Here is a 13689-nt window from a genome sequence, read left to right as displayed (position 1 = left end):
ATTAATCTAATTTATTACTAAACAAATCAGAGTAATGAGAAATAAACCCAAAGCTTAAAACACCTCCTCCCACCTCTCCCTTCTTCACAGGCTCAACTTCACTCCCCATTTCTCTCCTTCCTCCCCGCCAGTAGCACAGGGGCACGGGGAATGGGGGTTGCGGTCAGTTCATCACACGTCGTCTCTGCCGCTCCTTCCTCCTCAGGGGGAGGACTCCTCACACTCTTCTCCCACAGGAGACAGTCCTCCACCAACTTCTCCAACATGGGTCCGTCCCACGGGCTACAGTCCTTCACGAACTGCTCCAGCATGGGTGCCTTCCACGGGGTGCAGACCTTCAGGAACAGACTGCTCCAGCATGGGTCCCCTACAGGGTCACAAGTCCTGCCAGCAAACCTGCTCTGGCATGGGCTCCTCTCTCCATGGGGCCACAGGTCCTGCCAGGAACTTGCTCCAGCATGGGCTTCCCATGGGGTCACAGCCTCCTTCATGTGCCTCCACCTGCTCTGGTGTGGGGTCCTCCACGGGCTGCAGGTGGATATCTGCTCCACTGTTAACCTCCATGTGCTGCAGGGGGACAGCCTGCCTCACCATGGTCTTCTCCATGGGCTGCAGGGGAATCTCTGCTCCAATGCCTGGAGCACCTCCTCCCCCTCCTTCTGCACTGACCTGAGTGTCTGCAGAGCTGCTCCTCTCACATATTCTCATTCCTCTCTGTGGCTGCAAAATGCTGCTCCTAGGGTTTTTGTTCCTTCTTAGCTATGATATCCCAGAGGCACTACCGCCATTGCTGACGGATTCAGCCTTGGCCAGCAGTGGGTCCATTTTGGAGCCGGCAGGTATTGGCTTTGTCAGATATGGGGGAAGCTTCTAGCAGCTTCTCTCAGAAGCCACCCCTGTAGCTCCCCATTACCAAAACCTTGCAAACCCAATACACTGCTCCACCGTGATGGCCTCTGAAGTGATGAGGACCACACGGCCCAAGCAGGCTAAAGTCCAAATTGTTGCCAGCCGCAACCTACTGTCACATATCTTCATATCAGGAGTGTCGTGTACTGAGAGACCAAAGCTGAGAGGTCTAGGCATGGCTGAATTCAGTGCCTCAACTCAGACTCCTATAAGATGGAAGTACAGAAGATGGGAGAACAGCTACGACAGCCTCCAGAAACAGACCAATGTATATACGCTGCTGCATTTTCAGCCGCTGGATTTCCCTTGTAGCTCTAATACAGATGTATTATGACAACACCAACCTCAAGCTGCCAGAGCCATAGAGCATTGTAGTCAGATTTACAAGGGCAGCGTAGTAAAATGCCAAGAATGTGAAACACTGACATTAATTTTGCCTTCCATTGCAAAAGCAGTGATAGGTTCAACATTACACTTATATGACACCTCTCTTTAAAAACAAAACAAAACAAAACAAAACAAAACAAAGAGCTTCTGCATTTGACAGGCCTTGGTGGAATACAAAAACAATTTGGTCAGGGTTGTATCAGAATATAGTTACTGAATTTTTCTTGCTTCTTCCAACATATTCACGAGACCACATATTACTCATACTTACAAAATGCTTATGTCTGATTTCCTCAGATCAAGATTGTTTACATTAATTATCTCACTAAAGGTTTCCACTGAGACTCTCAGGCTTTTCACTACTTTCTGCCTATGGTATTTTTATTTTATTGCTCTTGGTTAGCTTTTCTTTTAATTATGGTTTTCTATAGCAGATGGATTTCTTATTCCGTACAGGTTTACATATTTATAATACTCATAGTCTTCTTTGGGCAAGACATAACAAAAGAGCAATGAGCAGTAAGTGATGGGGAAAGAAAAGACCTTCTATTACGCTCATTAATTCTCTGTCTGAACAGACAGATTCATATATCCAATTTACATGCAAGGACTGAACAGTAACTCTCCTGCTGTCATGACCAACATACAGAGCTCAGAAAAAAAATTACTTTTGAAGTCCACTGAGCACCATACACATTACCTTCATTGCTGCTTCTGCCAGTTGATAAAACTGAGGCCGCATATAATCAGCCAGCCCTACCTTTACTGCTGCATCTCCGTTGCTGATTTTTCCGTGCTGTTGAGCTGCAGTGGCGGGACGGACGGATCCCTTTCCTCATGTGACAGCTGGCATTTTTACTACTGTGGCATTTAGCATGGCTAGGCTAAGTGATACCTGTGCTTGCTTCGTGGTACTTGTCCTCTGGTTCTGTAGTACTAGCGGATTTGTGGGGTTTTTCAGTCAGCCCAGGGCAGAGGGGACATGTTGGGGTCCGTAACTCACAGTTTTGTGGAGTGAGTGTGAAGACTCACCATGAAGTGAACCATTTAGTCCCCACCTGCAAAGCTGAAGGATCCAGTCACAAAAGTTCTTCTCATCTGAAGACAGAATAATGTAAATGTACATATGGATAGGACTTTAAGGGGGTTTCATAAATGATTTAATACTTGTAATCAATGCCACAGTGACACACAGTAACCCTGTGTAGCCACCATAGAATAAGCCGGTCAGGCCAATTTTTGCCAAATCAAAGCTTGCATGAGCACTTGTGCTACCACAGCTGAGGTATTGGGAGTGAGCGGCTAGGGGAAAAAAGAGGAGAGCAAGCCCTCCTGTTTCAGTGGAAATATGGTGGCACCATGTTGAATGAGATGGCTACGAGGATGATTAGGGGACTTGAGCATCTCTCTTACGAGGAAAGGCTGAGAGAGCTGGGTCTGTTTAGTCTGGAGAAGAGAAGACTGAGAGGGGATCTTATCAATGCTTATAAATAGGTGGGTGTCTAGAGGAGGGGCCCAGACTCTTCTTAATGGTGCCCAGTGACAGGACAAGGGGCAACAGGCACAAACTAGAACACAGGAAGTTCCAGCTGCATATGAGGAAAAAGTTCTTCACTCTGAGGCTGACCGAGCACTGGAGCAGGCTCCCCAGAGAGGCTGTGGACTCTCCTTCTCTGGAGATATTCAAAACCCACCTGGATGCGATCCTGTGCAACCTGCTCTAGGTGATCCTACTCTAGCAGGGGGGATGGACTAGATGATCCCCAGAGGTCCCTTCCAACCCCTACCAGTCTGTGATTCTATGATTCTGTGAGAGTCGTCATTGAGCCATGGCCTGATTGTGAACGCTCCTCTCAACATGTTGTACTATAAATTCAGCTGTTTTACTGCTGCCTATATTCAGCTTATAAGGGGTCCCATGTTTCCCCTCCACTAAAACCAAAATTTGTTTCTTAATTTATTAATATATTTTCTTGGCAGCCATTTCTGTATTTATAACTGATAGTCTGCAGAAAACATTAGGACTTAGCATATGTATACAAAAAGTACAGTCATCACTTAAGTAAGGGCATGTGTCTGTAGGACATTTTTACTTAAACTCACTGTAAATGTTAACTGATTACTTTGTCTCACATTAATGCATGTAATGTACATATTAGCTAAGCATTTTAATCTTCTTTGATAAACATTTCAGCTTGAAACATGTTTAACCATAATGTGGTTCCCCACATAAGCTGTTAGAGCAAAATTTGATGTGACTTGAATCAAGCATTTCTCATTTAAACCTGAGCTTTTAGATAGGTAGTTCACTAGGTAGTCACTTTATCTAGCTTACCCTGCAAGTGTAAATTATTGCCATCTCATTACCTTTATTATAAGACAGGAAAAGGAGGTGTTTTATCTTCCTTCTCAGCACTGAGATTTCGTAGAACAAAAAACTTGCCTTCAGTGTAAAACTGTGTGCCACTGAAGCTACAAAGTAGTAATCCCCTAGCTTCAGTTGACCTTAGAAGAACAGCCTACCCATGAGCTTTGAAACTTTGGTGGGGTTACACAAGCCTCTTTCAGAGAAGTGAACTAGTAATAGACCCAGTTTTGCTTCTGATTCTGGAGTTAGCTATGACCCTGACAAGTCTTGCCTTTTGTCTCTGTTTCTTCCACTATATCAAATCATGTTATTCATAGCATCATGACACCTTGTTCTCTTGCTGTTGGTATACTTTTGTAACACACCTAACTAATGTATTCCTTCCCCTTCTTCACCCCGCCCATTCTGAGTCTGCATGGCGTAAGAACCTGATTAGTTATATTACTTTGTAATGACATAACTTCTTTTAAAGATCCCATGTTCACGGTGATTCTTGAAAACCTGTCAGCTTTGGATACCAGGCATTATCAACTGGGTAAAACCCACATAGATCTCAACACTCTGCATCCTTCCCCTAATGCACGGTCAGTGTCAGAAAGGAAACATATCTCTACATTTTCTTCTCTCGTTGCTCTTATGTAGCAACCTGGTCGATTCAGTAGCAGTAATAGCATGGGGATGGGAAGCTGTAGATGGTCACATTGCATCTTTATTTCCTCATTAGCGCTCTGAACAGTCCAATTTTGATCTGCTTGCACCCCACCTATTCCTCCTCCCTCTCATAAAGGATTTCACATTATAAACTGAATGGGACTAGTAGACTGCTGAGATAATTACTTGTTATCTTTTTTTTTTTTACTCTTCAATCAGATCCTCATCACTATTGTTTAGATAATTTCAAATCTCTACAAATACTAGTCTTAGCCATCAGGATGAGCTAAGCAGTTTCTTCCATTCGTTGAATTCATGCAAAGAAAGAGGAGAGACTTGGGAGAAAAATGGAAACTGATCTGCTTTTCTGGTTGTCATAAATTTAGCAAAAAGCCCACAAATGTTAGAAAACATGACAGGCTGCCTTCTGCAGATGCTAAGGTTGTTTAGGTTGTGGGGTGTGGTGTCCTTGTCAGTTTTTTTCTTTACAACAGGAGCTTATTCCCTTATTCAGTGAATCTGAGCACAGAACCAGTGCTCTGAGCCTCCCTGGCCAGCATTTGCCAAGAGCTGCACACCTGCCTCTGGGTGGGACTTTCCCTTGCACAGGGAATCTCTCTACACTAGCCAAGCAGGAAATGTCAAGGGGCAGACGTTTTGTCAAGGCAGGAAAAACTTTAGACACATAGACAGGCACTTTCACCTGAATAAACATGCAAGTCACTTCTTTCAAAACTAGAGTACAGCTTGTTCTTTTTATCCGCGTGCAACTAAATGAAGTGTTAATAGTGCCTTCTTTGTTAGATAGTAACACAATATATAATAAAAAGTTCTTCCAGTGATGAGAGAACATGTGGAGCCCAGGACTCTCGTATCTGGAGTTAGTAGCTGAACACAGCTGAAGCCTCGTACATTACTTATAGTCTAATGACAGCTTAGTAACTCTGATGGCTGTGACATTGTCTCAGCAGAAGTGAGACGTCATGTTTATAGAGGTACACAAAACAAAGCTGAGGCGCGGATCTGAGCAGGCACGCGATTGCCTGTCCTCTCTGGTTGTCAGCAGGGTCCCTGGTGTGGTTTTGGCCGCATCTCTGGCACAACGCCTTGCCGCAGGTCAGGGGTGGCTGTGTGCCAAGGCAGGTCTCTTCTGCCTGGAAAGGGCCGAACATCACGGGTGAACTCCCAGCCCAATAATTAATGTGGAGAAATGAAACAGAGAGGGGAGGAAAAAGACCATCCACTGTCCTACTCTGTTTTTAAAGATGGTGGCTGCTGCTGTTTCACAGGGCACTCGGCGTGGGTGAGGGAGCTCCGCAAGAGAGACAGGCAGACACACGCTTCATCTATGGGCCCTGCCATTGCTGGAGCGAACCAAGCCGTGCTGCACTGCCACGGCCGAGATCCTGGTGACTATTTACAGAAGAAGCATTTCGACACCAGAGGCTGAGAACTTCAGCCTGTGAGGGCAGCTGCCGGGAGCCCCTGAGGTGAGCGGGGTGGCAGGGCCTGCCTCATGCCACCCGGGCCCACGGAGAAGCAAGTGGCGGCGAAGTCTTGGCTAACATCGAGGGCCAGAGCGGAGCGGGCCCTTCTTTCTCCTTCCCTCGCCGCCGCAGACAGCGCTCCCTCGGGAGAGGGACAGCGGCGGGAAAGGAGCGCCCGTCCCGCAGGCAGCGCGTGAGGGCAGCGCGTGAGGGCAGCGCGTGGGGGCAGCTCCCGCCACCCCCCTGCCACCGGCAACGCCCACGTGCCATACCGCGGCTCCTGCCCCCTCCCCGCGGCGCGGCGCCCTGCAGCTGGTGATGACTTCATCCGCGTGCGCCGTGCCAGGACTCTCAGCATCCGCTCGGGCTTCGCTTTGGCGGAAGCTGCTGTCGGCTCGCGGCGCACGCAAGTATCCGTTCTGCCCTTCTTCCGGGTCTGGCTTCACCCCTGCGTGGGCGGGGCGAGCGCCTTCCCGGGCCGCGATCTGAGCCGCGCTCGCGAGAGCTCTCCCTTTTCCTAGGCCGGCGCTGAGAGAGGTGGGTGCCCGGGCCCTGCGCGGGCCTCGGTGGCGGCGCCGCCTTTTCCCCAGCCGCCGCCGCAATACGGAGCCGAGCCCCGAGCGGCGCGCCCCGGGGCAGCCCTGGGGTGGGGATACCCCCGATTACCGCCTGTCCGAGGCCCGATGGTCGCCGGGGCGCCCGGTGCTGGGGGAGGGGAGCTGGCGGGGTTTTCCTCCGCCCTCCCCTGGCGGCACCCCGAGGGAGGCCGCTGCGGTGGGGCAGTAGGTCGCCGGGCGGGAGGAGGGGGCCGGGGCCGGGCGCGGAGCCCCGCGAGCCGGGAGGGACTGCCCGCGGCACGTGGAGCTCCGTGAGCGGCCGGGCAGCGTCCCCGGTTCTCCTGGGGCCTCGCCGCTGCCGGCGCCTTAGCGCACACGCGGGGCGCCGTGGTGGGCAGGCCCCTCGTTCCCCGGGACGGTTTTCCCTTGTGGCCGGCATCCCCTGGAGCGACGTGCTGGGTCTTGCGCGGCCCGTGGGGCAGGCACTCTGGTTTCGCTTTGAAGCATGTGGCCGAGTAGCCGGATTGCAGAGTCTCGCTGTGTTTGTAGCAGAAGACGTGTTCCTGGTGGCAACTGAGGTGTTCTTTTGCGTTGCAGAAAGGCCATGTTCAGCTCTAGTGCAAAGATTGTAAAGCCTAATGGCGAGAAGCCAGATGAGTTCGAGTCTGGTATATCCCAGGTACGTGTCTTTTCCTTCTGGTGTTTGGTAACTGACTGCAAGTTATGGAAGCGGTGTTGTGACAGAGCTTAAACTTCGAGGGTGATGCTGTCTGAATGTGTACTCTTTCCGAGTTTTACTTAGGAACCAGGGCAGTTAGCCTGTGTTCCCACCAGTTGAACTTGTTATGTTTGTCAGTGTGACTTAAAGGAAGTTAAATCTTTGATATTGATTGTGGTAAAAAAGTATATAGCTGCTCGCTGGCACTGTGGACAGACTTCAGTCTCAAGAGTTCTTATGAATTGAACTGTATGTAATGGATTATTTTGCAACTTTTCTAGGCTCTGCTGGAGTTGGAAATGAACTCTGACTTAAAGGCTCAGCTGCGGGAGTTGAACATCACAGCAGCTAAGGTAGGCTAGACCTCCACGCAAAATTGCTTGATGAGTTGCTTGTGTGTTTAATTTTTGTGAATGTTAGCGTACTAGGTGAATGGTGTCTTCAGCTGTTTTTTATGGCCTGTGGTTGTTTTACTGTATGCTGTTGTGGTTTATCTTCTGGCATTTGCTGTTAACACATAGAGTTTTGTAATAGTGGGTTTGTTGGTTTGTTTGGTGGGTTTTTTTTAGTAACTGGACTGAAAAGTCATTGTTAAAACTCAAATAGCAGTTTGGTGTTTATGGTACTTTCTGTCTCTGCAAACTGGGCTTGAGGTCTGAAGCTTTTGTGTGTGGATATTGGCTTGCAACGTAGGCGTTGCAGAATCTTTGTCAGGAACGTAAACTGTAATACTCTTTGTAAAAGAGGATTTATAACCCAATTTTATGTACCAGGTAATAGATAAGAGGTGGATTGAGATAATAGACTGACTTGAACACGTTGGTTACCCTGTTTGTGAAATTTAGTTTATATAGGCGACTGAAACCTTAAGACAGAAAAGCAAGAAGAAAATTAGTGGAAAAAGAGGAAGAAAATCAGTGTTAGAATTTGTCAGCCTTGGAGAGTGGATGGAACTTCTGAAACTGGTTGCTGCAACCAAAAACTGAACTGGGTTGCTTTTTGGTTCTTGCCAAGGCCCACCAATACAGACACAGCTGCATGACTGCTTAAAGAATCTGGGAATGCAGAAGTCTGCTTACTAGATGAGGTGAGGACCCTTCAGAGAACTGCTTCACTGCTGAAGTACAGCAATGCGTACTGTTCTCGATGAGGTTTTAAAAATGTGTCTCTTGTTTACTTGGCTACTTGGTTTTACTTGTGAGAAATATCTTGTGGGCATCTGAGTTAGCTCATGTGGGAATGTAGTCAGTGAAAACCAATTCAGTTTTCCATTCTGTTGGAGAATGAGGATGTCTCTGCAGTTAGGTTCATGGGAGAAGTGCCTTGTAAGCCTCTACAGACTTTGGTTTTGATCAACTGTTGGAGAAGCAAACCAGGGGAAAAGTAATCCATGCTGGTGTAATGTAAACCTGCTGGCATTTGGAGGAGAAGGAAATGTTTTGTTTGGCCACTGATGTGGGCCTTGGCAAGTGGTGGACAGAAGATAATTCTATGAAGTAGTAGCTTAAAAATAGGAGATTGATTATTGTAAAATTTGTCAATATTCTGCATTAGAGGCAAATAATTTTTGAAACTTTCTGTCAGCATGTAAGTACCACTGCAGATGTGATGATAAGCATTCAGTGTAGTTAGGATTCTAGCATCTGAGTCCCATCCTGCAGAAAGAATGAGCTTTGCTATTCAGAGGATGAGACTCTGAAAAGAGTGGTGGGATTTATTGCCCAATCACTCCCTTAGGGCAAAACAAGTGCTCTGACAGAGGTTTTTGTGTTTAATGCTTGCTCTTACATGCATTGAAACAGGTACTGCTCTCTGATGATTTTTTTTCCCCTCCCAAAGTTTTAAGCAAGACTACCAAATACCTGTGTCCAGAGGATTCATGATCAAACCAAACATTGCTTCTCGACCCCTAGATAATGTTTACCTTCTGTTTCAGGAAATTGAAGTGGGTGGTGGCAGAAAAGCCATCATTATCTTCGTACCAGTTCCTCAGCTGAAATCCTTCCAGAAGATTCAGGTGCGGCTAGTTCGTGAGCTGGAGAAGAAATTCAGCGGAAAGCATGTGGTCTTCATTGCTCAGGTAAAACACTTAGAATCATAAAAATGTCGATTTGAAGGGATTCCTGGAGGTCCAGCCTTGCGCGTGAAGCAGGACCGTTGCCAACATTAGATCAGGTCAGTCATGGTTTTGTCTAGCTGAGGCTTGAAAACATCCAAGGATGGAGATTCCACAGCTTCTGGATAGCGTGTTCCAGTGCTGCACTACCCTTCTTGTCTTTTCTGTTCAAGGTAACAATGATATAATGCATATTTTTGTGCCAGCAGGAAATGTAATTGAATGTCCTTCCGTGGATGTACGCTAAAATGATTTCACCTAGCAGCCAAGGCTATGTAAACTTGGTGAGATGTGAAGCTTTTTGGAGGAGGATATAACTTTCTTGTTCTGGCCTCTCTTAGTCGTTCAGAAGTTTGAGAAGCAAAGCTTGAAAGTAAAACTGAGCGGATATTAATAGGAGCTTTACTACCCTTACATAATCTAAGCACTTAAAATTCAAGTTCATAGGAGAGGAAGAAAAACCTGACTCAAGTTCTGAATTTATGGAAGGAGCTAAGCCATGAAAAGATGATAGAGGGCTCTCTGGGCAGTACTAAGGGGTGGACAAGCTCTGGAGATCTGTCTGCAGAGTGGACAATTGTTAGACTGAAGCTCTTTTTAGTGAAAATTCTTTGTAACATAATTTCAAGAGCCAGAGTGCCTTACCTTGAATCTTTATGTGGCCAAGAAGACTTCTTTTAATGAAGTGCCTCTGGCTCACTTAGTTTAAGTGCTTGAGAATTCCCTGTCAGTTTAGTAATCCATATTTTAGAAGGGAATGCATGCAGTTCTGCTGTAGGTAAATTGTTGTTGCTTTTGAATATGATACAACGCGGTTTGGATTGCAGTAACCCCATCATGAGTACAGTCATGGAGTAGCTGTGATGTGTTGGTAGAAAATACTGCATGTGGCTACAACTGCATATAAAACTCAATATTTTAAAACATCTACTGTTGCAGATAGTAAAACTTATTTTCTGCTTTCCTGATCCAATAAATATAAATATGCTGCTTTTGGAACAGATTGCATTTAAAATAAAGTTTGATCTGGATTGTGTAATAGAGCTCATTATTGAAACTAGCATTTTGATTTCGGATGTCACCTAGCTGTCTGTGGGACTGAGATAGCGTACTACTCTGCTTCACACCAGAGGCTCAATCTAACAGAAACTGTAAAATTTGAGATTTCTGTTCCCAAAGAAGTGTATTCAGATTGCTAATACAACACAGTAAACTACCCTGGTTGTATTCATGGGGGAGAGGGGGATATGAAATACAAATCTTTTATTTCAGTGCACTTAATACAGGGTCAGTAGATGAAATATAAAGCAATATCAGTACTTCAGCTTCTGCAAGTAATACTGGGTTCTAATGCTGGTGTAGCTTTGGGCGTACTTAAGTCTTCCTTTTTGGTGTTTCATGCATCTGTTTCTAGTGTGGGGAAAAAAGTGCATACATTGTTTTGTTGTTTTTTTTTTTTCTTTTCTTTAGATGATTGTAAACACCAGATACTGAGAAATGTCTTTTTTCTTTTTTTTCCTCCCTTAACAGAGAAGGATTCTACCCAAGCCAACAAGAAAAAGTCGCACAAAAAACAAGCAAAAGCGTCCCAGGAGGTAAGTAAATAATATTGATTGAATATGACAGCCTTCTTTTGTAACTTGGTAGTCTGTCTAGTCAAGTAATGCTCAGTTGAGTTTTTGAGAAGTCATTCAAGTGATTGGGTGGTCTTGTCCTTTCTCATGCTGCTTGAAATAGTGTCTGCTGTTTGACTGCTAAAGGGTGCAGTAAAAAGCTCATCTTGGGGCACTGTGTTGCATTTCTTAGAACTCCATCTTTATTTCCAGCTGCAGCCAATTTCTAGCCAGCCATACTGGTTTAAGAAACCCCAACCCGCTGTCTCTGTTACCACAGTGCGCTGATAAGAATTATTTTATTCTTTTTAAGCTGTAGGAAGAGCCACATCACATTAGGCTGTACAGAAGGCAGGGCTGGCACACTGAAGGGGTGCAATGAGGGAGAGAGTGGTTAAGGAGGGGTGGTGGGTATGAGTAGTCCCTCTGGGTTTGAATTTAACAGCAGTAGTATAGTCATTTATGTTAAATGGCCTCCCTGCTCTCATCTAGTCTCTTTACTGCTAGACATGCAACACTACGTCTATGTGGATGTCAATACTTCTTCGTACCGTTCTCTATCTTTCTGTATCATTATGTAGTCCACGTCTTAAATGTTTGTCTTTATGACACGTAGCATGTTACTGTAACTTCTTCCAGCCCCAGCATTATACCTGTGTCATATCTATTACTGTATTTTGAAATCTTCAGATGTGGATTTTAAAAGTGCAGTTTCATAGTACTCATCTAGCTGCAGTCCTGCCTTTGGAGGACTCTGTGTTATATTAAAATTAGTATTGCACAGTGGATAGAGAAGGTGGCACCTCTGTATGTCATTAGCATGCTGCCGCTTCCAGCATGAGGGAAGGAAAGTGCAGGAGTATCCCTTTCTCAGTCTGAGACTAGATAGTGTTGTAAAACTGCAAAGCATAGAAATGTGATTGATGTTTGTCTGCCTTAGCTATCCCAGTGTTTCCAAGTTTGAAATGCTGCTGTAGACACAGGTCTTAGTTACTAGTGATACTGCCTTGAAACTGCAGATTGGGAAGCTGGAAATCTTACTGGTCATCTAGACTCATACACAAAATAACCTGGATTAATATTTCTCATTTTGGCTCACTTGCAGATAGTTCAAGAACACAAATGTAAACATCAGTCTTCTAAGCATGAACTAAACTTACCAGCTACACTTTTCCTGTAATACATTGGTGTTTTAAGCTGCTTGGATTTAGGCAGATGAACAAATGATTGTTTTCAAACCTGTGTCTCCTATGAACATAGTCTGCGTAGTTGAAGATACTCACACACTTAAACTCTTCCAGTAAGTGTCTCTGGCAAAAATGCAGATGGGACAACTTGGTTCTGATTTAAACAAAATCTTCCTTAAATGTTTAGAAATAAGAGAATATTTCAGGGCCGTTGCTGCAAAGCAACATGTGATCTAAAAGGTCAGAAACTTCGCTACTGACTTTTTGCCCTCGTGCAGTCATTAAGTTTCTGCACTCAGTGTAAAATTTAGCTTTTATTTTTGCATAACCTGTGAAAAGTGTGGTATTGTCACACTGCAGCATTAAAAAAACCCCCACAACAAAACACCACTGAATTTTCAGCTAAAGCATGCTGTGGAAAGTTTAAGCCTTGGCAAACTGGAAAACTTGGCTAGAGGACATGTTTTAATGATAGAAATGTGGTATTTCAGCCGTACACTTACTGCAGTGCACGATGCCATTCTTGAAGACCTGGTCTTCCCAAGTGAAATCGTGGGTAAGAGAATCCGCGTAAAACTGGACGGCAGCAGGCTCATAAAAGTCCATTTGGACAAAGCACAACAGAACAATGTTGAACACAAGGTAAACGAAAAACTTTACTTTCTCAAACAGGATGGGGTGGCATTCTGACATAGCTAAGTGGCTGCTTATGTGATCCAGCCAAACACTGCCTTTTGGCTTGTGGCGATGTAGGTGCTTCTGTTTGCACTTGGAGTAACATGCTGAAGATGAGGCAAGGCAGTTTTGAACTACAACTCTAGTTCAACTTGCCAAAAGCCCTGGATTGTAAAGTAGCTATATTGGTTCCCTCATGGGAACAGATAGAGTTTTGTTGGGGTTTTCTTGCTTGGGGGGTTTGGAGGTGTTTTTTTGTGCAAGTGAAGCACTTAGTGTTGACCTTAAACAGATATGCTTGGTACAGCCAGAAGTTCCCCATCACTTTGCTTAGTTTTTTTCTGTGGGGACATGTTTAGGACGGCTCAGCTCTCTGGGTTTCCTACAGTTGCAAATCAAAGAGGTTCCAAATATTCTCCAGAAAATGTGTCTTTTGTGTAAATGCTTAGCTACCTTAATCTAGAAGAAAATAATTGGCCTCAGAGTTCACTTCAGAGTGAAGATGCAGGGGGAAATAGTGTAGTACCTAGAGTATGTTAACATAGATTTTACTTCCTTACACAGAATGTATAAACAAGATTGTTTGTCTTCACAGGTGGAAACATTTTCTGGTGTCTACAAGAAGCTCACAGGCAAAGATGTGGTGTTTGAATTTCCAGAATTCCAGCTGTAAAGTGCAAAAAAAATGGCTGAATAAACAACTGTTCATATAACAGAGTAATTTCATTTAAATTTTGAATTCCATAAATATAGGTAGGGATTAACTGGTTCATGGGACTACTCCACTGTCTGGATGAGTGACATTTGTGTATTGAAGTATTAAGTCACCAGTGTTTTAATGATTGCCCTCTTAGGTTGTTCTTGACACTGTTGCAACACAACTAGACAAAAGAGTCCAGTGTCTGCAAAAAGAATTGGCATTGAAAAATAAACTGCAGTGTACTGAGACTCACCTTTTGGGGAGAATGTGGAGAATTACTGTAGAGCAGTGGAACTCCCAAGTTTTGCCCACAAGAATACC

The 13689-nt window shown here is 45.1% G+C and overlaps 1 protein-coding gene across 1 annotated transcript; it reads left to right on the top strand.

Moving 5' to 3' along the window:
* Positions 1-6266: 6266 nt before the first annotated feature.
* RPS7 (ribosomal protein S7) lies at positions 6267-13381 on the top strand. Its single transcript, XM_054819262.1, has 7 exons — positions 6267-6339; positions 6957-7038; positions 7359-7430; positions 9014-9157; positions 10724-10788; positions 12485-12635; positions 13264-13381. The coding sequence occupies exons 2-7, from the start codon at positions 6964-6966 to the stop codon at positions 13339-13341; spliced, it is 585 nt and encodes a 194-aa protein (XP_054675237.1). The 5' UTR covers positions 6267-6339; positions 6957-6963; the 3' UTR covers positions 13342-13381.
* Positions 13382-13689: the final 308 nt, after the last annotated feature.

Source organism: Grus americana, chromosome 3 (assembly GCF_028858705.1).
Source record: "Grus americana isolate bGruAme1 chromosome 3, bGruAme1.mat, whole genome shotgun sequence".
NCBI lineage: Eukaryota > Metazoa > Chordata > Aves > Gruiformes > Gruidae > Grus > Grus americana.
This window is presented reverse-complemented; position numbering and strand designations above follow the sequence as displayed.

Excerpts from the sequence above, each read along its gene's own strand:
- RPS7 (XM_054819262.1), top strand. The coding sequence starts at position 6,964 with ATGTTCAGCTCTAGTGCAAAGATTGTAAAGCCTAATGGCGAGAAGCCA. Across the intron at positions 9,158-10,723 it reads ATGTGGTCTTCATTGCTCAG|AGAAGGATTCTACCCAAGCC; the intron begins GTAAAACACTTA and ends CTCCCTTAACAG. Across the intron at positions 12,636-13,263 it reads AGAACAATGTTGAACACAAG|GTGGAAACATTTTCTGGTGT; the intron begins GTAAACGAAAAA and ends TTGTCTTCACAG.